A 25,378-nucleotide genomic window follows, 5' to 3' on the forward strand; every position below is an offset into this window, starting at 1 on the left:
AGAGAGAGAGAGAGGGACACTGTCGGCTCCGATGTTCCAGGTAAGGGCTGCTCGGGATTGTTGTTGTTTGCAGCGGAGGGTGCGGAGGGACTCGGGCGCCGCTCTCGCTTCCACGCATGTGCCGGGCGCTCGCTCCCCGCGCGGGGACGCGGCGCGGCCGCCTCGCCCGCCGCGCTCCCCCGCGCAACCCCCGCGCAGCGCCGCGGGGAGGCGGGCGGGAGCGGGCAGGGAGGGAAGGGGGGAGCCAGGGAAGGAGGGAGCGAGCGAGCGAGGGAGGGGGCTGCGCGGCGGGCGGGGGGCGCCTACTTTCCCCGCCGCCGCTGCGAGGGGGACTCAGGCGGCGGTGTGCGCGGGGCGGGCGGAGCGGTGCGTTTAATTCAAAGGCGTGTGTTTCCGCGCGGGGGTGCGCGGCGGGCATTGTTCTCCGGCGGGCTGCAGGAGGGGGCCGCCATTGTGTCTGTGTGTGTCTCTGTGTGGGGGAGAGCGAGAGCGGGAGGCACCTTTCCCCCATCGCCGGGGCCCCTCCGGAGCGCCCCGCGGCGCCCTTTGCTGCCGGGGCGGCGGAGGGAAAAGGGAAGGGCGGCCCCGCGGTCCTTCCATCCGCACACGGCCCGCGGGGGCCCCTCGGGACCGGCCGCGCTGCCCCGGCCCCCGCTGTCCGACGCCGGCCTGGAAGAGGGAGCCGGGTCCGCCGGCTGAAAAACCTTAAAAAAAAAAAAAAAAAAAATTTAAAAAAAGGGAAAAAAAAAAAAGCCGCCCGCCGCCTGTTTCCAATCAGCGCGGTACAAGTTTATGTGAGCGTGCCCCGCGGGCACCGAGCGTGCTCGGACTGCTCGAGAGAATTAAAGATGGGCGAAACGCTCCCCCCTCTCTCTCCTGAGCGGCGGGGGCTGCCGAGGGACCGCGGCTCTTCGCGGCGCGGGAGGGAAGGGAAGGGGCAACATCGCCCGGGGCGCCGCGGGCATCGCCCGGTGTGCGGGGAGGGGGCAGCACCGGGCGGGCTCTGGGGCTGGCGGCTCGAGTTGTTGTTCCCAGCCACGAGCCCGGAGGAAAGGCAACTTTCCAGCTCCAGCCTCCCCCGAGCGGCCGGAGCCGGGAGCCGGGGGCCGTGGAAGGGGGCTGGGCGCTGCGGGCGTGCGGAGTGGGGAAACTCCGGGATGACCCAGGGAAGTTGGTTCCTTGTGCACGCCGAGGCCAGGGGAAAAAAAAGAAAGAAAGAAAGAAAGAAAAAAAAAAGTGTCAGTTTAATAGTTGAGGGTTGGGTCGGCAGCGCCTGCGGAAGGATGCTCGGCCCGCGGAAGGATGCAGGCCCCACGGGTCGGAGGCGCTTGACGAAATTTACCCTCGCCTATTCAAAATGACTGCGGTGATTTTGGTGTATTAATTGCGCCCGAAGCACAACACAAAATGTTCTAGCACACACTAGAGGTCCCTCTCAGAGCTGTCAGACGTTAGGGTGTTTTCAGGTTGGGTTGTTCTTTATTATTTATTTTTCCCCACTTGACCTGTTTGAACAAAATCGACTGTTCCTTCAAATGCCAGCGCAGTGTACATTATTCAAATAAGGGTGAAGAAATATTTGCGACTTTTTTGTTTGTGCCCTTGTTTTTTGGGCATCAGTGGGTCAGTTAATAAGCTGTGCTCTTAAAATAATGTAAATGCGATTAATTTCATGCAGTAATTTATGAGTTTTGTTTGAAATATCCTCACAGTTTGTTGTTGTTGGGGCCAAGTTCCAAATCTCGTCCTCGGTTTTCTCATGTGAATCCTGCCACAGAAGTAAACAGCATAAAACTTGAATAAGGATTCGAGGCTATGGCTTGTGGTTGTCAAAAGAGAAACATGCAAGCAAGAAAAAACTAAGTATTAAGATTATAAAGAGTCAATAAAGGTCATGGAGGCGACTAAAAATGATTGATCCTCAGGAATTTCCATATCCAGACCATGTTAGGGAGCTAACTAGTCCCCCCAGTCTTCATGTATTACAAGCAATATTATCACCATTTTACGGATGGAGAAACTGAGAAATAAAAAGAAGGTCACTGACTTGCCTGAAGCCATATAGCAAATAAAAGATAGATCTGGAATCAGCTAGGACAGATTTAGATCTCTTGCTGATTTGCACTGCTGTAACCATTGATTTCAGTGGAATTCTTCTGGATTTAAGTCATATTTGGACCTTATGTGTTGCTCTGTCCCTTAGAAACACCAACTTAACATAAATTTGGTGTACATCTAATTTTTAAAAGACAAATTACTGTGAAACTTTAGGACTCTGTTGGCTTTTGATTATTCTTATTTTTCCCCATACCAATTTCATTTGTCACATCAGCATAGTTCCCTGATTGGGGTTTGGTATTTCTTTTTAATTAACAATTTCCTCATGTCTAGTGCCTTGTTACTGGTTTCTGAGAAATGCATCTTACTAGATGTCTCTGAATGAAACCTTGGGTTTGGAACACCCTGAGAACAAATGATTTTGCATGAAGAAGACTTCCATTCATTGCAGATCTGAGGCAGAAATGAAAAATTGCATGAACATTGTGTAGTAAAAAGAGCCAGTCTATCACCCATGTAGAGAAAAGGCTGCATGGAGAAGTCTTGCTCACATAGGCTTTTTATTGGATTAGGATAAATTTATGTATGGAGAAAATGCGATGTGAAAGGAAATATTCACTGATCATAACAAATGTTTGTACATTATTCAAAGTGGGGTCTCTCACAATTAACAAAATACCAAATCTGCCAGTCACAGTCAGATAGCATTTCACATGAGACCAGCTGGAAAGGAATGATAATTTTTGCTTTCTGTATTCCAACCACTTTAGAAACATTTTCAGGATACCATAAAGCAGACACAGATGCACAGATTGTGATTATGGTGCTTTACTCTTCATTTATTAATGTGTGCTGGTATATACAGACTGCCACCACTACAGCTTAATATAAAGTTCCTGCTTTTGTGTAACTACTCATCAGTTGGATTTAGTAAGGTACTGGTACTTCAAGGAGCTGATAGCTCCTCATTGTTGCTAACATCTCTGCAGTGAAGGTCTGACCTCACATCTTAATGTGTGGGGAAGCAGATACAAAACATGGTTGTAATTAAGACTATTCCGCCCCCTCCAGTTTGAGTTTATATGCCTGAAATAGAAAGCATTTAGGTGGGAATTAACTCCAGAAAGTGCATGTGGTTTGTTCAAGACCAGTACTGACTCCCTGGCTGAGCAGAATTTTAAATGGCAGAGCTGTAGTCCTCTTTCTCATGTTCCGTGCGATAAACTACTGTATCTCACTTCCAATGTGTGTGCAACTCTTCTCTGGTACTAGAGAAAAAATAATGTGATCAGAAGCAAATTTTAGTAGAGATGCCTGCTGTTACTTATTTTGGATCCTTTTACACTGTTGCAGCAGAGCCAAGTTGGATCTCCTTCCAGGAAATAAATTTAGTTAGTTGTTTTTTTTCTGACAGAAACATAATTCTTACTCTAAATGGGATCTTTTCTGTTGGTCTGTGTTGCACTTATGTTTTCTTTTTACAGCCTGGGTAAAATTCATCTCTGGTATAGTGCCACTGACTTCTGTGTTGTTTCACAAAGAATTAATTAGCCTTTCTGTGTTAAAATACAGATTTCTGTTGTCCCACTTTCCACAGAATACAATTTCTTTTCTTTTCTTTTCTTTTTAAGAAAAAAGTTTGATGTTAGAAGGAGACAAATATAAAATGCACATCTTCATTTTTATTTGTCCATCTTTTCTACTCGTGCAGGCAGAGCTATCTCTTCTTTCTCTACTTCTCTGGTAAATTAAAATGAATATGTATGTTTAGAGAATGTCTATAGGTGGGCGAAGGGAGTAGCTACTATCTCCCTAGCTGATAACGCCTTCAAAAAAACCCTTAACGTATGTGCAAGCCATTAGCACATTCCACATTGATGAAGTATGTTGTAGCTTTAATAATCCTGGGTTCTCTAATGTGTATTTTAAATCATGCGTTTAATCCAGAAATCAAATAAACAACATCCCATATCCAACTGAACCAAAGCTGATGCTGTAGAACGTTCAGTAGTTGTAAGCCCCTGTTTATGAAATGAATGGCTCACCTGATAACCTTTTCCTGATAGCTCCTCTTCTTGCTGCCTACCCCCACTGGCGATGGAAGTTACGGTTTGATGTGGTCGGCAGGTTAGCGCAAATGCGGCTTTGCAGGTAGTTTGTATGTAGCTGAACTCTACCGGTGAGGGATACAAAGCTTAGGAGTGCCTGTTGGGGCAAAGGACAACTCATCCCGACAGATTATTTAGTGGCTTTTACTCAACTGGTCTTCCTTGCCCAGTTCTCTCATGAATAAAGAACAGTCTTAAGAAAAACAAAACCAAAAAGTAACACTCCACAGCAGGGTTGCTCCAAGATGATAGGGAAATGAGTTCTGTCTCACACAGATTAATAGCTCTTTCTGCTTCTCATTCTCAAACAAGGCCTTTACAGCTGTGGTTGTTCCCCCTCAGCCAGCATTTATGACTCAGTTCTGCCTCAGACCTCAGGTTCAGTATAGGCATGTATAGGTTTTCCCTTATTTTCACTGGTGTAATTCAGGATGATTTGCAGGACAGCTAACATGCAGGGCTGTAACTGGTAGTATGCAGGCTTAGGTGTGTGCACCCCACTTCTGACTCTGATTGTGGTTGCCTCTACCAAGCAGCCAGCTGGTATGGGAACAAAACTGTCTCCTACTGCTGTAGTAGGTTTTGCCAGACCTCGCCTGTCAATTTTTAGTTCTCACGGAAGAACTGTGAAGCCACGTTGTCTTTTGGGGAGGCAGAAATGATGGGAGGTTGTCTCAGGAGAGGTATCCCCAGCAGACATGAGGAAATGTTAACACTTCCGCGTAAAGCACAAATGAAACAATCTAAAGCGCAGTGTGCATCACCAAGCATTCATCTTTGAAAAAGGTGAGGTTAAGCTGGAGCTGCAGCTAGAAAGACATTGGGGAATGGAAGGTCTGTCTTTTGAAAGGAGATTAGGAGAGGCATTAGCAATGTGTAGTCTGGAAAGCGATATGACTATTCCCTGTAAAGACACACAGGTAGTGAATCCCAGAGGGAAGAGAAGTAGCTGTTCAAGCTAAATGGCAATAAACATGGATATAAACTGGGACTGTTTAGCCAATAGTTTCTAAGAAACATTATCTGGAAGATTCAGCATTGAAAGTGAGACCTTAACTTTGGTAATACTCTGCTTTGCACATGTCTTTAAAACCTGGCCTACTTGGAGAATATTTACAAGAAAAGCACTGCTGGTACCTCAGTGACATTAGTTGTGGCCAATAGGCTACAGTTGACTGAGTTTTTTCATCAGCATTTTTGTCAGTGGAGAAAAGGTTTAGCTTTTTTAAAGAAAATACACTTTTTAATATATATATATATAACTAATTGTTCAAGAAGCAATTTCCATACCTGAAAACCACTATTTATTTTGAATGTTCATTAGATAGAAATTTGACAAAGACCATCTGATAGAAAATTTAAAAAAAAAAAACCACCTGAATTTTTCACAGAAAAAAATCCTCAGTCATTGTCTGCTTCTATGAGCAGTGAAAATTTTGCATAAGTTTTGTCAGTGGGAGGAATTTCTGATTTGGCCTTTAGATAGGATCCTTAATTTCTTCTCAGTTCCAGATGCAAAATTATTTCTCTTTCTATAGTTCTTAATTTTTTTCAAGTTAGACCTTTAATGCTTACAGGTTTCCTAATATTTTATCTAGTGGCATTCGTTTTATTTTCAACACACTCTATAAGGAGAGGAGAGATTTAGTAAAGAAACCTGAGCAAAGAGCCCTTTTCCCTTTTTTCCTCACCTTCTTAAAACATTAACTTAAAAACATCCTCTCCATCATCCAGTCACCCAGCCAGCTTTCTGCACGCTAGTTTTCTTGTATTCCCATCTTATAAATCCTGGTGGGGCAGCACCATCTCTCTTGCTGCAGCAGAACATTGCAGGTATTCAACAAGTAATTAATAATAACTCCTGCTATCAGTGGAGAAAAAGGGGAAAAAGAGGAGAGGAATGGAGAATAACTCCAAACAACTGTTGGAAACCAAAGTATTGGAAACCAAAGCTGCTAAGGTAGAGCACTTTGCCTTAAAACATATTTATTTCGCTCTGTGAACTGAACTTGGCTGTGGCATTAGATGGAAGAGGTGCATATCACAGCTGATGGGAGTACAAGCCCATCAGCATGATCACAAAGCTGTCAAGGGAAGGGCAGAAGAGTGCCCTGATTGCTAGGACCTGGAGAAAGGAATGAAATGGGGTTCTCTAGCTAAAATACTGATGCCGGTCTCCCCAAGGTGTCCTGCTTTCTAAATAAGCTAAGGCTTACCTAGAAGTTTAGTTAAATTGCCCTAGAAGAAATTGATGGTCCATCCAGTTCAGCACAGGGGACCAGCGCTGTATAATTCAGAGATGGTTATCATTTCTGTAGCCCATTATGCACTCATTACACCAAAGCTTTTCTAAACACTGAAGAGAGATAATCCATGCGATAAGGACCACTCACTCAAGGTAAACAGACATCCCTGGCTTGTCAGCAACAGGCAAATTTGACACCATTTGTCTATAGCAGCCTGTTCTTCTCTAAGTGGTATGGCAAGAAAGGAGTTAGAAAGGCTTAACATCTGTATGGAAGGGGGCCTATGGTGATATCAAGGCAGCTGTCCCAGCTGATGGCTGTGGGGGAAGGCATGAAGACCATTACAGAAGAAAATGAGGAAAGGGCTGACTAGATTGGCAGAGGACAATTTAAACCTTGATTATCAAAGGGAGCTCAGAGATGCAAGGAAGTTACAGAAAGCCTTGAAGTCCAGTGGAGTGACTCTAAGAGAGTCAAAAAAGAAAGCTGGGCAATTAGGGCTCCATTCGGTGTAGACAAACAAAAGGCTAATGGTTTTGCCCTAGACATCCAAGAGATGGTCATTGACTAGATCGAGGTGGAATCTTACATGGATCTGCAGCTTGGCTCTGGAGAAAGAGGGGAGGGGGGAAGGGGGGAAGGTGGCTACAAATGTGAGCTCAGGGACAGAACAAGACAGTGCAACCTTCCATATCCTCCAGATTTTCCTTACAGTGGCTTCTGGTTCAAAGACAGTTTGGGATTCCTGGAGGCAAAATGAGGACATGATTTTTGCCACTAACAGAAAACTGAATTTCTAAGGCTGTTAATGCTGTTCCAAGGAAGAGACTTCCTGAAAAATATGTAGGCAGGGGTATTCCTGTTTTGGGGACGTATGAGAAAGCAGTTGTAGTTTTTGCTGGGCCTTCTGCATGTGAGCAGGTGAGACTCAGGAATAAAAAAGTTAGCTCTTTCTCAGGGAGAGAGGTGGTTCTTTCAGGGGAAGAATGTAGCTTTGAAGAAGTATTTTCTTTAGCTCAAAATTCTGTATTTGTTACTGGCTATGTACAATCTTTCCTTTCTTGAAGTATTTACATCAGTGTCCTGCAATTGAGAGTTCCACAAGTTGCTGAGAGATAAAGTGGAGAGTGATATCCTTATCCATTTATAAGCTAATGCTTTTTTAAATTCCATTAGGTGCCCTCTTGTTTCATGAAGGGCATCTGATTTCTCCTTCACACCATTCATTACTTTATATACCTCAATTCTATCATTTTTGCTTGTTTTCTTTCTAAATGAAATAGTTCTGGTCTTAATCTTTTTGTTTAGAAATACCCCCACGTCTCTAATCATTTTTGTTGCCTCTGGCTACCTAGTGTAGCTATCTATCACTTCCATCACTGCGTCTCACTGGATCTTTTAAAGCTAGTTCCAAAGTCATCAGCGTGAAAGAGACTGAAGGATGGTCTTGTGGTTAAAGTACATCACTGAGACTCCAAAGTTCTGCTTCCAGATCTCCTGCCCTATGACCTTGGGCTAATCACTTGGCCGCAGAGATCCACAGTTTCCCTTTTAGTCCCAGAAAATAGTATGGGAAAGTCTCAAGCAAAATATGAAGTGTTTCTCCACGTCTGGATGGAAATTATTATATATGCACAGCCATAATAAATGTAGTAGTTTTGATTGTTTTCCACAAGGCAGCTGCATATGTGTTGAAATTTGTAAGTTCTCCTGAACTGATTGTATGGTGCTTGACTGTTTTCTATTTGTTGCACTCCTCTGATATTAGGTTCCAAACAAATTCAATTAAGTAATTTCTCTTTGTTATTTTATGGTGAACTTCATATGGAAAGTATGAGTTACAAACAATTTGGGCCAAACAGACACATGACTTTCATGCATCCTTGGGGACTTGGAAAGTCAGCACAGTCCTGATGAAAGTGAAAAACATGATCACATTCTGACTTTTTACACATAGGACACAGCCTGTTCCTGGGAGGTGCTGTGAAGCCCTTACTCCCACTCATACTTCCCACATGTGGGATCAAGACTAAGGTATTCCTGGCTTATCTCCACTCTAAACGTACTAATTATCCACAACCTGTCAAAACTCTTACAAGGAACATAAGACTCACCCATCTGGTTCCCTCCTCTGACGTTTGCAGCGAGGCCTGACTGTTACATATTTCTAGCACCTCTATCACTCTCCAAAAACCTGCATCAAGTCTGGGGCACCTTACTGCCTGTGTGTGTCATTTGGTGCCACGTTGTTTCTGGCACACAGGAGTCTGCAGCACTCAGGCTGGATGTACATGCTGTCATGGCCCCACGCTCCAAGGGATCGCACAAGCAAACGCCTTCCCAAATGTCATCGCTTGCTGCAAAACAGTCGTGTGTCAAGCACGGGGAGGAGAGATCTTTGAGGTGTCTGAACTATAAAACTTTTTTAAAACTTCTTGTGCAACAAAAGGTGCTGGAAGAATACACTTTCATAGGATGCTACTCCAGCAGAACAGCAAAAGCAAGCTGCTTAGATATTTGTAGCATAAAACTAAAGAAAACTACATTCTTATTGAAACTGCCGGTTTTCTTGTTTGTTTGCTTATTATTTCCCTTGCCCTGTAGCTCCTTTTTTTGCCTTGATGTCCCTCTTTCCTTTTGTAAGCAGATAGTCAGCTACTGCTCTCACAAATCCCCCAGACAGCACTGCCTGCTCCTTTTGCTGGTGAGCTCAAGCCTCTGCACATATTCCTGCCCTGGAAAGTTCGGTGCTCTTGTGGTCTCTTTGAAAAGGAGCCAGTCCTGGAAGACTGTCCTGATAACCCCAGTCAGGTCAATAGGCTTGTTTGTGTGATTAAGGATAACATATAAGGATGCTCAGGGGTGTTGGGACATCAAGAATCTTTGCAGCTTTAAAAAAGGAAAAGGGTGGTTTGGCCTTTGGTGGGGCTTGGAGTGTTTTGTTTCCCTTATGCCTCATAGCTGGCATTTTGTCAGAGCCTTCTGCTCACTAACATTCCCATGACACATGAACACACTCAAAGAAAAATTTTCTGTGAGAAATCAGTTGGCTTCATTAACTTTTCAAAGTTTAGAGCTGTGGTCCTCTTTGCCCTTCTCCACGGGTTGCTGGCCCTGCCAGATTCTAATTGCTTATGTGAACATTTGATAAATCTCGCTGTGGACTACATCTACTCTTTCACCCAAGCAGTCATCACACACATTTCCCTAACACTTTGAAATTATGCCTGCCAAACATTTTCTGATGTAAAGTTAAAAGTCATCTATTACTGAAGTGATTTTTCAGCCCTTGTGGGCATGTTTTCCTTTTTTTTTTTCTTGTGTAATTCAGATAGTTTCAAGCTCTTTTAAACAGGCTGCCAAGGGTCAGTTTCAAAAAAAATAAGAATTTTTTTTCATTTTTTGTGCCCTAAAAAGTATGTTGGTCCTTTTAAAGCTGAAGTATAATGAATGTAATGTTGCCTTACTGCCACAGCCACAGAGAGCTTAATATGAAACTGGAGATTGCTTCTTCTTCTCCTGTAGAGGTGTCAGCCCTGCCACATACATCAGGAGGGACACTTCTCCCATAGCCACAGCCAAATAGGCCCCATACTACCGTGCTGAAGTTGATCACGCTCTTTCTGAAGTGACAACTGCTGTGTGTGGTGGCACTCATGCCTACTGTGCTCCTCAGACATCCTAACTGGGGATGTGGCTTGAAGGGTGCACAGTTCCCACCTGGCTGCCACACCGACTTGCAGGGAAGGGAAGCAAATTCTTTGCCAAAGCAGAACTGGGGTGGGACTGGATCAGGCATCCAGATTTGAAACACTCCCAGATCCCCCACTCTGAGCTGGACCTGTGTGGATTTGGTTGCATCTTTGCAGTCCAGTGATTTGGTGTCATTCATGGCCAGCCTCTAAATGCAAACCATTTGTTCATATTCAGAGCATTGCCTGGCCCTTTCCTAATTTTTACTTTCTGTACGGATCATACTCCTCCTTTCAGTGTGTGAGCAGAAGGCAAGATGTTGCTTCTTTCCTGCCTGATCCTCTGGTTTCCCCCCTTCTCAGTGCTCTGGGCATTTTCCTTTAAATGCCTCAATTTTTCCTCTAGGTTCCAGAGCTATGCATGGTTTTTGAAACTGATTAAAGCAGTTTGTCCTACCATGGCAGGGAGATGCTAAAACAAAGCATGTGTGTCTCTTGGTCTTAAACCAGAATTTTTCTTACTCTTTTCTCAGTTTCTAGTTTAGCAAACATGGTTAAACAGGATCATGGTGTAAAAAAAAGCAAAGCAACTCCTCCCTTTCTAGAGAGCACCAGCCTGACAACACATCCAGCTTTTTTCCAGAACCCTGCTAGTGCCCTTGAACTTACTGAAGCATGCTACAGCATCAAATGGTCTGACCGATCTGAATTTGTCATTTCCCTTCAAAACGCCTTGGCAGGACCTTTGTTTGAAATTGCATTTGCCACTTGTTTCTGTCACAACTGCATTTCATGGAGTTTCTAGAAGTGTAGAGACTTGGGTCTGGGCCAGTCCTAAATAAAGAAGCTAATACAAATACTCCTCCACCCTGGTGAAACACAAGAAACACAAAACATCATATAAAGCCTTCTAGGGTGGAGATAGAAATCTAATAACAAGATAACACTTAAACTGCACTGCAATTAAAATATAATCCTTTAAATTTCTTGGATTTGGAGGGAGGAGAGGGTTGGAAAGAGGTACAGAGAATAAAAGGAGTCAGAATTGAAGGCATTACAATCTTTACCCTCAACATGGAACTACTTAAGCATACCATAATTGCATCACAGAAGGTATGCATACCCCGAAACCAAAAAGGAAGTAGGAAGACAGGAAAAAACAAACAAAGTACGATGAACCAAACAGGTAACCTTCAGGAAAAGGAAATCTAGCCCTGGCTAACCCAAAAGAAAGGAACATAAATTGGCAAGGGAAAATGAGAGATGGAAAATGGGAGAACTGAGAGGAAATTTCAAATGCAAAGAGACACATCTCTACAAACAAATGAGAAATTTAAATACCTGAAAGAGAATTAGTGGATTTGCTGGATCAAAGGGGCAGTTAAAAATTACAAGATTCAATTACAGACTGCATTATATCCTCTCATCAGTCTTTATCGATTGAAAATACATTCATTCTCTACATATTTTATTTAATTACTATAGATGGGTGCCTGTCAAACATTGAGGTATCAGAAGAGAAACTCCATGATTGACATGCTAAAATAACAAACCTCCCAGAGCAGATGGCATCAATCAAGGCTGATAGCTGTTAACAAAATCATGCAAGTTTACCTTAAAAATAGACTATTCTGCTGTACCAAATCACTGGAACATAGCATGTATTTTACTTTAAAATCAAGATCATCTCAACCAAATGAAAAAGAAAGAAAGGTTGAAATACAAGTTAGCAAGTTCTAAAATCTGCTTAATGCTAAGCATGACTGATTCAGTGACAGTGAAGCATGCCTATTTTAACTTCCTAAAAAAATCTTGAAGATCTCAATGAAGCTGTGGGTTATGCAGAACCATTTAATATAAATTTTAAAGGAAATCTCAGAAAGTCGTTAATAGGTTTTCTCAGAAGATGTTGTTAAGAAAATCTAGTAGTCATGAGGTGAGATGCAAAATTCTGCCTTAGCATCTGTTTTACAAAAGAAAGCAAGTGCTGCAGGAACGAAGAGTGAAAAGTTGGCAACGAAGGAAGTAGAATACTTTGATGAATTGTCAGAACAATGGGTTGGGACATATAGAGGTAAAAACATTGTGAAAATTATCTCACCCCTTAGTAGCCCAGGGGAAAACAAGACTCTGAAATACTTGGGGACCCAAATACACTTACATAAAGAGGAAGATGGCATTAATTTTGTTGCTTTGCCAACATAGAAAGTGCCAAATATGAATAGAAATATTTTGTGTTCTCTGAAAACACTCTCAGGTTATGAAAAACCTCTTGAAACCTCTTCTTTTCTGTGTCATGTAAGAGCAGAACTGCAGTGGAAGAGTCAGACTGTGGTGCAGAGGCTCCAGGCAGCACCAGGACCTGGAGGGCAGTGAGAGGGGCCTCCCATAATGCAGCCAGGCTCCTCTCCCTCTGCTGGACTGCTTCCCAGGATCGGGGAGGGGTACAAAGCCTGACCTGCAAGGAGACAGCGTCTGACACGTGTGAACTTTTCTAGTCACACCGTTGAGCAAAAGTTAGAGTAAACACAGAAGGGACACAAAATGCACCAAAAGAGCTGGTTTGTTTAGAGAGAAGACCGAGAATATTATAAAGGTAAATGATATAACAAATACAGCTGAGAAAAGAAATTATATATTTCATTTTACTCTTCCATAATATTAGGAAAATCTTTCTGTAGCAGTGTTAGTTTGTAAAAAAGAAACTGGTCTTATTCCTGGAAGACTCAGCTTTTCTAAATTTTTGCCTAGAACCAGCTGCAGCATATTTCATTTCCATGTATATTTCTTTGCCTTTGCAAACTGAACCAGCCAGGACAGTTAGCTCACAAAGATCAGAAATAGAAAAAGTAACATAAAGCCAGAAAGTCTAAAGCTGGTAAGAGGAATTATATTTTGATACTAAATGGAAACTCCCTGATGCAGGAGGAACCAGATGACCTTTAATGGTCCCTTCCAACCCAAACTAATCTGTGATTTGATGGTTCTGTAATGGACAGCAAATATCCTTCAGCTCAGCATAGGCTGGCACAGTAAGGTTCATCTGGGCTGGTGCCTGGGACAGAGACAGGAGAGAAGGCTGTGCAAAGACAGGACTTAGTGCCTGACAGTAAATCTGTGATCCCCTTTTTAAGGAGAACTGTACTGGACCCTTCGTATTATTTTTCTATAAAAATTACTAAATTTTGTAATCCAGAGGTTCCTTTCACTGCTCTTTTGTATTTTCCTTCCTTTACCCCTGCAGCGATCATGTTCTGCTGCAAAAAGTGTTCAGTTTGGTATGAGTCATTTGAAATGTGCCAGTCCTGGAGTGGGCAAGAAAGAAATGGAAAGGTACTTGAATAAGGAGAAATCTTAGTTTATAGAAATGAATAGGACATGATTAAAGCAGAGAATAAGTTCCTTTCATCTCACAGCAAATACAATATTTGTGGGATGTCGGGATTATGAATTTCTTGTGAGTGACTGGAGTTCAAAACACTCCTATCTGTAATTTTGCAGCTAGTGGCACTTCAGGGTCCAAGAGTCACCAGAGGAAATTACAGAGAGGGAAATAATTTAGAGAAGAAGCTAAAAGTTTATTACGAGAGAAATCACAGTGGAGAAATGGAAGATAAATTTTGTTCCAACTTGCAGTACATGCTTTAGTCTGCAAGCTAAGAAATAATAATATGAAACCTCTCTGCCTAACCTGATCTACAAATAAAATCAATTTAATTCCTCCACCTTTCCCTAGCACTAAAGAGTGACATTATAGGTAAAATGGAAGGTGAATTTTAGGTGATATGGTCAACACAGAATTTTTTTGTTACTTACCTAAAACAAAACAAAACAAAAAGGTCACATTTTGTCCTTTTTAATCAATGTTCTCAGTGGATGCTTCTGTTCTTGCTCTTACAGAGTATTTTATAAGAAACTGTATTTGAAAGCCCAGGATTTGACTTCTGTTTTTTTCTAATGGGAATGATAATCTTAGATGTAAAATTGCTAACCTGTGAGAGTTTGTAGATGCCAGGCCTTACAGAGGCCACCAGAAAATACGAAGCATTCAGTATCTGATGAACTATCCACAAGCACTTTTACAGAGACTCCTAGGGTAACACCTCTTGCTGTGTGTACATGAGAAGGGGAAAGGAGGAAAGAGAAAAGCCACATCACAGTTTTCTGTTCACAAGGGCAGACTGTGTAATCGCTATAGCTCGGTGCACATCTTTAAATATATTCTGGTTATTAATGAGTTTGGCAGTCATGTCTGCCAGTCACAAAATAGCAATCTGCAAGCTGCTCCAAGAATCCCTCCCTGTGCCAGGGTTTTGTGGAGGTAGTCAGAATCTCACAGGATTAGACACACTGGACAAAACCAACTAGATTTAGTTATGGATCGTGAGTTCCCTGTTTCCTAGACTATCTAGTACATTTGTAAATAGATGCTCTGCTGAAGGCATTAATAAGTGCTATCAATAACTTCTTCAGTCCATAAACTGATCACAGAGTAGGGTAAAACTGATTCCTAAATGGGAAAGCACAACTACATCCCAGTAGACTGACAAACAGAACAGCAGGAGTCACTGTCCTAAGGCAAAGAAATGAATACCAGGGATTGTCCAGAAGTTAAAATTGAGCAGGTGGAACATTCCCTAGTCACTCACAGGGAAGGAAATGATTGCTTGGTACACTATGCATTTGTGAATGGTGGGAAGGTTATAGCTAGGCAGATAAGCAGGGAGAAGTGCTTCTGTGCTCCATTCTGAGTGAAATGAGAGAAACAAGTTCCCAGAACACACAGATTTAGCTGGACAGTCAGCCATGAAAGTTGTGGATGTGTTTCCACTGTGCTCAGAACCTCTCTTTCACTATGAACAGATGACACCAAGGGTTACTTTAAAACCATGATTATTTGAATAGAATAACCACAAATTAATATAATGATAGTAATGATAATGGCCACCTCTCCCATTGCATTTTTATGAGCAGATTTCAAAGTTTATAAGAAAAAGAGGTGTTTTACTTTGGATACATTTCAGAGAGGGAAACTGCTGCACAAAAGATGGAGTGACCTATCCAAATTCAGCCAGGAGGCAATTGGCTGAGTCAAGAATAGAAACCAGAGTGCCAGCCCAATGAGGAAGGCATCCTAAAACAAATGGAACCAAGCAGAAATAGGAACAAAGTCTCCACATTTCAGCAGTAAGAAGCACCAACTGCCTTATTCACTACTTCTTTAGAATATTAGCACACACTGTTTTTTTTAAAGATGAGTATTCAATTAATTACTAAGCTAGCTCTGCCATTCCTCTACAGGATGAAAACAAACACTTAAACAAGCCTCTCCTGCCAACCCCACCCAACACCTACTCAGTTACAACAGATGGATGAGTGCCACAGACCAGATGTCAAAATGATACCAAATTTGACACTGCACATGAAACTGTAGCATGCTGCAGAAAAGAACCGCTCCCACGGTAACATTATTTAAGTGCCAGATTGCACTGATCCCTGTTAGAAGTGATGTGCACATGACCAGACAGCAAAGCCTGTAGTTGCTGCCACAACCTCCTGAAATCTTTCCATCTCTTTTAATAGTCTTGCCTAAATTCTGTTGTCTTCCAAGGGTGGGAAGATTTGCAGAAAAAGGATACAGAAATACCTGGCTGGAGTCCAAGAGGGATGAGATGAGTGTCTCCTCTCCTTGGAAGAGTTTGATTACACCTGCTTTTGTAGTGCCTAGTAAACAGGGCTGCTTAAAGTGCTCCTTGATGGCCTTAGACATCGGCCTTGAAGGACAGGTGACCTCTCTTCTGAGAGATTGTCTGTTCCTGAAAGATGGAGAGATTCTGATGTAGCATGGACAGGGATGTATGTATGTGAAGAAGGTGTAAAGCTTTGACATTTACATAGGCGGTAGCTTCGTTCAAATGGTTTATATGTTGTATCCATCGACTACTGTGGGTCTGAAGCCTTGCGTGTTGGATAGATGGCTCAGAGCTACTGGACTTACCAAGGAAATTGGTCACAATGACCTGAGCCAGGTGAGTTCCCCTGGAACTGTGGAGCATCCATAGTTGGTATAGAAGAGTTCAGATGAACTTCAGATGGGCCTTTGCAAGCCTAGTTTGACTTCACCCAGAGCAAAAACCTTTGGAAACAGAAACTTGCTCAGTGGGACTGGCACACTCATGCGAGGGACTTCTGCCATAGTCTGAGCAGTTCAGATAGGAAATGTGTACAAAACAGTTGTCTGATAAGAAAAGTTGTGTCAAAACTGAAGCTTTCTGCTGGAACTCGTGAAGGGGAAAGGCTTTTCAGTTAAACTGAGTGTACAAATGACCTAGAAGTAACAAAAGTCTTCTGATTTGAGCAATTACATAGGACAGCCTGAACACCTGGAAGCTGTATGAGAGGTCCTCCCCTCCAAACTAAAAATGGTTTTCCTTTTGTCCTACTGGGGATTTGAAACCTCAAAAATACCTTTACCCAGACTTGTACCTGTAACTGTCACATTGTCCCTATGCTGGAAGAAGTATTTTGCATGCAGGAAAGGAAGTCCAGGGAGATCATGGATGAAACTGTTTTACTAATTTTAAGTTTGAATTGCTGAGTGTCTATCTTTTCCAGAATATTTAACATTTTTTGAGCATTCTGCTTCAGTTGCATGCAATGAGCTCTTACCTCTTTCACAAACGAGATCACAAATTATTATAGTCAGGTGCCCACAGCATAAAAAAGAGGGTCTTCGTGCCCACTTTGTTTGGTTTAAGTGACTAGTCCAGTATTCTAACATAGGAACTTTGTGGCAGAGCCAGGGATATAATCAAAGGATGTATCTTCAGCTCCAGGCAAATCTGCAAACAAACTGTCAGACTACAGATGCCTATTCAATGAGTCGCATCCATCCTGGGCACTGAATGAGGCAAAGGCCCTGTAGAAAAAGGAGAATGTGATTAGATCATTAAGTGCTAAAGAAAATGTGGCAGTAGAAGAAGCAGCATACCCATGCTGGCTTTAATCTAATTAGTGGGGAAATGGTTTTATTGTAGATGGGCTGTATGGAAGACTCCAGTGTTGGGTGACTTGTATTAATGTCAAACCTTTAATTTCCTGAGCAAACTTACCATGTTCTCTTTAGTGCCCACAAACTCTCAGCAGCATAAGAGAGTCAGAATTTATCTTCAGATCAAAGCTTAATCATGTTCCTGATGCCTTATCACGTTCTCTTTATTTTCAGCACATGTGTGGGATCACACAAGGCAGGCATGGCCTGAAATACCAAGGCACTATGTGTAATGTGATAGCTGGATCTTGGCAGAAAAGTCGGGAATTGTATACAATATTCTGTAAGATCTTTGCTTTTTACGACTAAGTTATCTTAAAGAATATAATCTGTCTCAAAATCCCTACAATATATCTGTGTATCCCTGCATTTTTGAGAAATCCTAATACTATGTCCATAAGGCATGTTAATTGCTAACTGACTCCAGAACAATAACATGTTAATGCAAGTTCTTTGTAGATATTGGACCTCATTACTATGTTCCTGTTGGAGCAGTGACCTCACTGTTTTGGCCTGTATTGCATCTACACTGTCTAACATGCAGAAATGGAGATACCAGAGATTTTTATACGTGAGTATTGAATTCTGTGTGCTTTAGTAAAGATTTTTTATGACACGAAATTTTGTAAGACAAAAGTTGGCAGCATGTTGGTCTAATTCCTAAGATGGAGGGCAGCTTCTGTGATCTGACCAAGATCAAAGTGGTGATGCCCACTTGTAGCTGCACAGCAGTTGGGTGGTAGGGTTTGCATCAGAGAGGTGGCTCATGTAGGTCATCTTCACAGCAATGCAACTGTGCTAACAGTGATGAGACTCTATCAGTACAATTGTTGATCAAAATAAAACGAAAACTTTTCCATTAATCAGTCACATTAGTAAAACTGTCAAGAGTAGACAAACCCTGATATAGTAAAGGAAGCCTAGTAACAGAGGACAGGAAGGGACATGGGAGGTCTTTTAGAGTTCTGTTGTTCATTTTGTACTAGTTGATTAGCAGATCACTGTAACTTCTTGTAGTAAATATTTTCTTTGTGACAGTTATGTTTGATAAACTGTTGGAGAGAACAAGGAAAAGTAAGGAGCACTGGGCAATGCATATCAAGTCATACTGATACAAGTTGAAAGAGGAGGCAGAGGAGAAGTTCTGAAAATATATTGGAAGAAGAAAAGGCAATGGAAGTGTAAGGCAGCAAATAGCAAATCAGGGAGTTACTTGTCAGCTGAGGTAGCTGAGAAGTGCCAAATATGTGTCTCTGGACTGCTCTGAATTTCCAGTGGAGCCCAGAGTTTGAAATGTTTTCCATCAATACACTTTCCATTTCATGATCTGTCCCCAGAGCCAGTTATCTACCCCCTGTCATGCAACAGCCCTTCAGGAGCCCTGGTAGATGGCAAGGGGAAGGAGCATCTAAGGCCGTGGTTTCTGTGGCTCAGAAGACTGATTTCCCTTCATTTAAGGATTTATATTTTTCACAGTTCTAAGGATGATTGCTCAAATGTTCTTAATTGTGTGTGTGCTTGCCTGATGGGAAATGTGCAAGAGCATTTGGGGACTGTGGCTTTGGTACATGGCAAATGGCAATTAACAGAACAAACTCTGCCTCTAGCAAATTAACCTTGCCCAGAATTCTAGAGGGTTTGGGGTTTTTTGTTTATTTGGGGGTTTTTGTTGGTTTTATTTTGAAGTGACTTTAGTTGCTAAAATGGAGGAAATTAAGGTTAAAATTTCAAAACATTTGCAAGGATGGACTCCTTCTTCTCTGCCACATGCAGTTATTTTTCAGTCCTCCTTTCCCACTTCTGTTTGCCTAGGCATTGGCCTGCATCCTTTCATGTATATTGCCTCTGATGTCTGACTCATTATGGCAACCGAAATGTTGATGCCAGACCCAGAAGCAGTACTTAAAAACCTGCTATTCGTTCCCCTTCAAGCTCAGAGCTAACCCAGTTTGTGGCAAATGAACGAAATGCAATCATTTGGCACCTTGTCCGTGCATCAGTTTGGAAACATAGGACCTTTCTCCACTGCTTTTCTGTGTCTTTTTCTGTTTGACCAGGCTGTCATAAAGACCACTAACTCTAGGGTGTGGAGGTTAATGCTTGGAAAGGAAATGACTAGTTTATTTCATTCTTTCTTGGGTTGCCGAGCCTCTTCCCTCACCTTCCAGTATATTTCCCAGTGCCTCATATCCAGGAATGAAGAGATTCCTGGATTTCAAAGGGAAAAACAATCAGCTTTTATGTTTGTGATGGAGGATAAATGGATAGAGAAGTAGTACAGGGGAAGGTAGAACAGGACTTGAAAATTATTGCAATCTGAAAACTCAGAACCAGAAGTTAAATGAATGCACTGTTTAAAAAATAATTCAGGCTTTTTCTCCTTTTTCTTGCTTTATTTTGGAACATCATGTGGTCATGAATACTTGAGATCGGCAAGGAGTGGGCACTGTTCTACCCAAACACTAGCAAGAACACGTGGCTGAAATCACAGAGATTCACACCACACATGGCTGGTGAAATCAGTACTGGCAGGACAGCAGCGCTTGGTACTACCTTGAGTAGAGCATCACAGTTGTTTGCCACCACGTGCCCAAGGTGAGGAGCTGGAACCTCCTGAAGAGGCAGGCAGGGTTATACAAAAATGGAGGAACTTTGAGAAAGAGGGGGGGGGTCATCCTGTCTTTCCCCCAGATATTACCGCTGCTTGTTCAGCTGTTTGTGTGGCCCCATAGGAACAGTGGAGCAGCCAGGGATTCTCCCAGAGAAGTGTGGGAAGTCATCCATCCTGAGATATAATCACAGCTCAGAGAGGAAGCGGTTTTTCTTTTCTGCTTTGAAGCTGACAGCCATGCGTTTTTTTTCCTGCTGGTTTCCAAGGGATTGCAAATGAGAAGAGAGAAAGCAGAAGGAGGAGATTGTAGAAGAGATGTTCAGGGTAGCTTTGCTTATCAACTTAGTGTATTTTCTGTACTACTTTTCAGTGTCTTTCATCTTTCCAATCCCCACTAACAGAAATCTAGGAAACAGTTAAGTCAGCTGGGCATGTAACTCTGCTGATTTGCAAAGGAAGGGCAGGTGGTGAAGGAGAGGGTATGAAAGACAGCATGGTGTGGTTTGGAGAGAGTGGAGGATGGATGAGGAGAGAAGCATTGTCCAAGCTGGGACTGATGTGCAGCATTTCCATTACCTGGGTGTGATGCAGAAGGGAAAGAGGAAAAACTAGGGAGTTTCTCATAGAAGAATAACAGCAGAAAGAAAAGTACCAGGCCCAGGACATTTATCAGCCAGTTTTACCAGTTCAAGTCTGCACTGTCAAGAGTGACATCAAAGATAAATTTCTCCACAGTTTCTTTTGATTGGAGTGAAGAAAGAAAAACTAGTATATTTTGTACCTCTTTGGGGGTTATGAAAATGCGAGAACCTGTCTCAAAACCCAACTTTTTGTTCACTTTTGTTCACCTTTGGGGTGAAGTGACCCCGTCTGCTGAAGGGAACTACAAGATATGTGTTGCTTGGCACCACTGCCTAGAGTCCTTTTCAGTGTCCCAGGAGAAATCCTCTCTTGTCTCTGCAGGCACAGCAAATTTACTTAGCTTTGCCCATGACTTCAGGAGTTTGACTTGAGAGAAGGTTGCTGGAGGTTTTGAACAGAGCTGACCTGAGGCTCTAGCAACACAGAGGCTGCTGAGGGCAGCAGATTGCCTTGAACAAATCAGCTCTGGCCCCAGTTCTATGTCACCTGTGCCAGAGCTCTAGAAATGAGCCTTGCTCCTGCTGCTGCCTTAACCAAGGGAGAGTCATTGCTGGGAGGGGAAAAAAGTCAGATCCCACCTCTTGTCAGCTGTGGGATGAAGGAAATCTGGTTTTACAGCATCCTTTTTGTGTCTCTGTCACCTCTTTTCTGTGTCAAATGTGCTCTTGCCCTGAACCATCTCTACCACTGCCCTTCACTAGGACAGCAGAGTTCAAATTTAGCTGTGCTACTGAGAATCATTCACCTGTTTTGGGTATAGAGCTGCTGAATATGCCTATATGTGCCAAAGGATCGTTGATGGATCAGGGCTATAGGAATGCTCCCACAGCGACTCTTTCTATCCACTGCGTCTGCTGATGGGAGAAAACTGCAGGCAGCCAGACCACATCTTCCTCTGTTAAATGCTCCTCTCAGCAAAGTTTAGGATGAATTGCACACAGTTTGACAACAGGATGGCTTTAGGGCTCTAAGGGTTTGGCTAATTGCCAACAAACTTCGAGGGCACACAGGGATTGTTGGAGGAAAATATTCTTTTGTAGTCCAACTCCAGTCCTTCAACTTTTCATATAATTCACTATTGTTCCATCTTATTTGGCTTAGTTAACCCAGCCCATCCTGGTATCAAATCTTTTCTGATACAGCTGTGGCAGTGGTTCAAAAGAAGCAAGACAGGATGCTAATGGAGGAAAGAGCCATCCGTTTGGTCTGGATTTCTGTTTTCTTTTATTTTTCTTTTTCTTTTTTTGGGTGGGGAGAGGTCTTTAATCAAGAGGAATGTCAATGGTGAGATTTTATTTCTATCTGTTATGACTTCGCAAGTTATTATGTGTCATGCTGGTTGTCATGAGTCCAAGATGAGTTCCCCTCGACATTGCTGGTTTTGCTAATGTAGTGGGAGATTTTCTAGAGTTCCTGCTCTCTCCTAGAAAATCTTCATGACCCTGAGCTCTATATTAACAAGGGAACATTAAGGTCTCACATATATCATTGGGGCATAGCAGCAGTCTTGGCATTCTTGTTGTTTACTGAAAATGTCCTTTAAAAATATGATAGTAAGTTGAATGATGGTTGACTACAGAGAGCAAGGGGGCTTCCTATTTCTTCCATGAGGAAACTAAGCCAAATATGTGATGCAGATTATTCTACCGGAATGTTTTTAGCTCTTGTGCCCAGATTACTAATATTTTCCCCCAAGGTGTATACATTTTGCAGTGAGCACAAACAGAGTGGCATGGATCACCAGAAGCTCTCAGATGACTGCAAACAGATGAGGCTGAATTCTCCTTTTCCCAGTCTATTTGCTAAGCCTTACTCTGTTGGCAGATTCAGTAGAGTCAACCCAGGCAATGTCAGCCCAGAACAGAAGGATGTTCTTCATGCTTGGTTGCAAAAAGAACAGGTGCAACCAGTGGTCTTAGATTCAGGGGTTTCTGTTTTCTTGCTTTTGGAGTTGTTCTTAAAGTACTTTGCAGGATTAGGTAAAAGGTGCTTTGTAATAATAGGGAATTTCCACATGACAAATGTTTCCTCTTCATTATCCAGCCAAATGTCTTCAAACTGGTTATGCCAATACAATTACTTCCCATTTCTGCCTACTGTTCTTGTGACATTTTACACACACTTTTAGTACTGTGTAAAACTCTTATGTCATCCAAGCCAGAAGTTTTATTAACTTCTTTTGTTTGTTTACTTATTTACATTAGTATGTTTTCAGCTTAAGTGATTTTTTGCTTTCATTTGTTTTTTTTTATTCTGGTTGAAAACTTATCTGAAGTTGTAGAACATTCACAACATTTTCTGTTTGTTTCATGTCCTTTTTGCAACACAGAACAAATTGAAAGGAATGATTCTCTCTCTGAGGTTAAAATGAAGGGTAAGCCTTTCATATAGGCAAGCAATTGCTTGCCTACTACCTATTAAAATAATCACTTATGCATAGGACTTTGAGAAACTACTACTCTAGGGCCAATATTTACAACCTTTCATTAAAAAATGTATTATTACCGATGTACTATGTGGAGGAGACTTGCCTAATACAAATACCATAGTGCTTATGTTCAAATTGTGATGAAAAATGCTGCTTTACTTTTTGGAAATGTTCAGAAGGTGAAAGTTCTTCTTATTTCTTTCTTTCAAAATTCTTCTATTGACTAGCAGATAAAAAGTAAAAACACTATAAGCTTTCAGGTATTACAAAATATCCAAAAATACTGAAAAGTATTACGTTTAGGTATATTTGTTGTTTTAACAACAGTCATGCAGCTCTAGATAAAGAGGTCCTTCTAGATAAAGATGGTCCTTCAGAGAGCATGCACAAAACCAGAATTCAGCATCCTGTCCTTCTGAGCAGGACAGAGAAGTGGAGTAGTGGCATTTGTCCATGGAATTAGGAAGAACCTTCATGCAAATTCAGAGCTTGTGGCCAGAAAACATGAAGAAATTGAGACCTGACAGAGTTGCCCCAAATGGAGGTAGTTTGTAGCTTCTGTGTGTTGCTGGTACTACTGCCAAGGGCTGGAACTCTCAGTCTGACTTTATAAAATAGTACCAGGCTTCTTGGACCTCACATAGCTTATGAGCCAGGCAGACAGGTACCCCTGCAAGGGTCAAACTTGTTCTGTTGAGCAGACAAAAAGCCTCTGGGCTTGTATCCTCCATACAAAAATATTACAGCAACCCCAGTAAGTGAGAATGACTATAAAAGTCCCAAGTGGACAGGCTAGCCCATGAGCATCCCATCATGTGTTTCTGTCATGATATAGCACCAGAATAATTTTTTGGTATGCTTTTGGATATGAACAGGAAGCACACCAGATAGGTTTCTGTCTGTGGATGCTATAATTAGTGCTGCTGACCTCAGTAGGACATCGGGATTTTTCTAGTTTATTCAGCAGAGTGTGGGGTTTTCTCTAGTCGGCCCTAATTAGCCCAGGCACTAGTGGCCAAACTGAAATTTAGAAACCAAAATCCTGTCCCTCTCTGTTTGGGATCTGACAAACTCATTTGAAGCAATGGGTTAACAAAATGAATCTATAACTTCCTTTCAGAAAGACTGCCTGCCCCCAAAAACCACTACAAATTGTTCCAGATACTTTGATCCCTTTAGCTTCACAAACAGAGCTCCTGTAATTCTGCCTCTCCACTTACATATGACTGAGATTCCTAAGTACTTAAACACTGCTACTTTCTGATGGAATAAAACTAGTTCTTAGGGAATATTACTAAACATTTTAGTGTAAGCCAAACCCAGTATATCTTGCTGCACAAAAGAAAAGCTTTAAAATTTGAGAACTCCAGTGAAAATAGAAGAACTAAGCTAATTAAATGCCCTGTCTAGAGTTGTGCAGAACAATCCAAGTGTAACTGCTGAAAATGCAGTGAAATTGTGGGAGATTTTGGTAAAGTATCCAGAAGGTCACAGTCACATCTAGGTAGTTTTAGAGAAAAAAAAATGCAGTACAGAAAATGTAAAGCACAGACAGAACGTATTTCCCTTCACTCTTCTACAATGTCCAAGAAACGCCAAAGGTCAGCCGTTCAGAAGAACACTGTGTTCACTAACTCTAATTTAATTATCTACATAAGCAGCCATGTTTGCAAATGCCTAAGCACCAAGCAACTCCCATGGAAACCGTATCAGGTGCAAGCCTGTTTAAAAGTACAGCTGGCTTAAAATACCTGTACAACAATTTTTGAATGCAGAGACCTTCTAATAATCAGAACAAAGCTTTTAGTTCTGAGAACTCAAATCTGGATATGAATTTCTTGAAATAGTTCTTGGTGATTCTTTGACTCTTCTAAACATATTGCCAATGAGGTAGCAAAAATGGTTTGTGTAGGATTTGGATGGTGATTTTTTGATAAAGAAATTAGATGAGGTAAAGAAGTCAGTAGAGACTTGTTCCAGAAAACCAATTTAAGTTACCAGCTCAGTTCTCAGAGGTGAGTTTATCTGGGAAATCCCAGGAGTTCCAACCACCTGTCTTCAGAATAAAATTGTAATCATATCTTAAAAATCACAAGGATTTCGTCTTCCTAAAATTACAAAACTGTGGTTCTCCACCTGATTTCCAAGTTTTTACAGAGTTTCAAAGTTGTCTTCCAAAGACTTAATTTTCGACCCCTCTGTTCCAGCACATGGAGGAGGAAACTCCAAACCCATAAAATATCACGAGGCTGTGAGATTTGGCAACCTTGTTATCAAGAGGCTACTGTCAAGGCCAAATCCATAGAAATGATCTTGAAAGAAAGGCCCTGTTATCTCTCACCAGCTCTTCAAACTATCCAACCCCCAAGAAACTCGCAATTGGAATAGGATGCTGGGCTGTTTGGAAAGAGATTAAATTGTTCACAGCTGCCTGGGAATTAACAAGCTTCCTCCTCTTTACGGTGGAATGCAGCATATTTCTGAGCCAGGTGGAGGATACCATGTGAGGTTCTTGTAGGACCTGGAGTTGGCACAAAGAACA

At 42.1% G+C, this 25,378-nt stretch overlaps 1 protein-coding gene across 2 annotated transcripts in view; it reads left to right on the plus strand.

Annotated features, from left to right (window-relative positions):
- Window positions 1-25,378, plus strand: part of KCTD1 (potassium channel tetramerization domain containing 1) — a 101,402-nt gene that overhangs the window by 122 nt on the left and 75,902 nt on the right. The window contains exon 1 of one of the 2 annotated variants that reach the window (XM_017833156.1): window positions 18-40. The exons of the other annotated variant lie outside the window; for it this stretch is intronic. Coding sequence (XP_017688645.1) covers window positions 32-40 — 9 coding nt within the window. The 5' untranslated portion in view covers window positions 18-31. Of the gene's footprint in view, window positions 1-17; window positions 41-25,378 lie in introns of those variants that run through there. 2 annotated transcript variants of the gene reach the window in all.

Source organism: Lepidothrix coronata, unplaced genomic scaffold, assembly GCF_001604755.1.
Source record: "Lepidothrix coronata isolate B3197 unplaced genomic scaffold, Lepidothrix_coronata-1.0 Scaffold6, whole genome shotgun sequence".
NCBI classification, from domain to species: domain Eukaryota; kingdom Metazoa; phylum Chordata; class Aves; order Passeriformes; family Pipridae; genus Lepidothrix; species Lepidothrix coronata.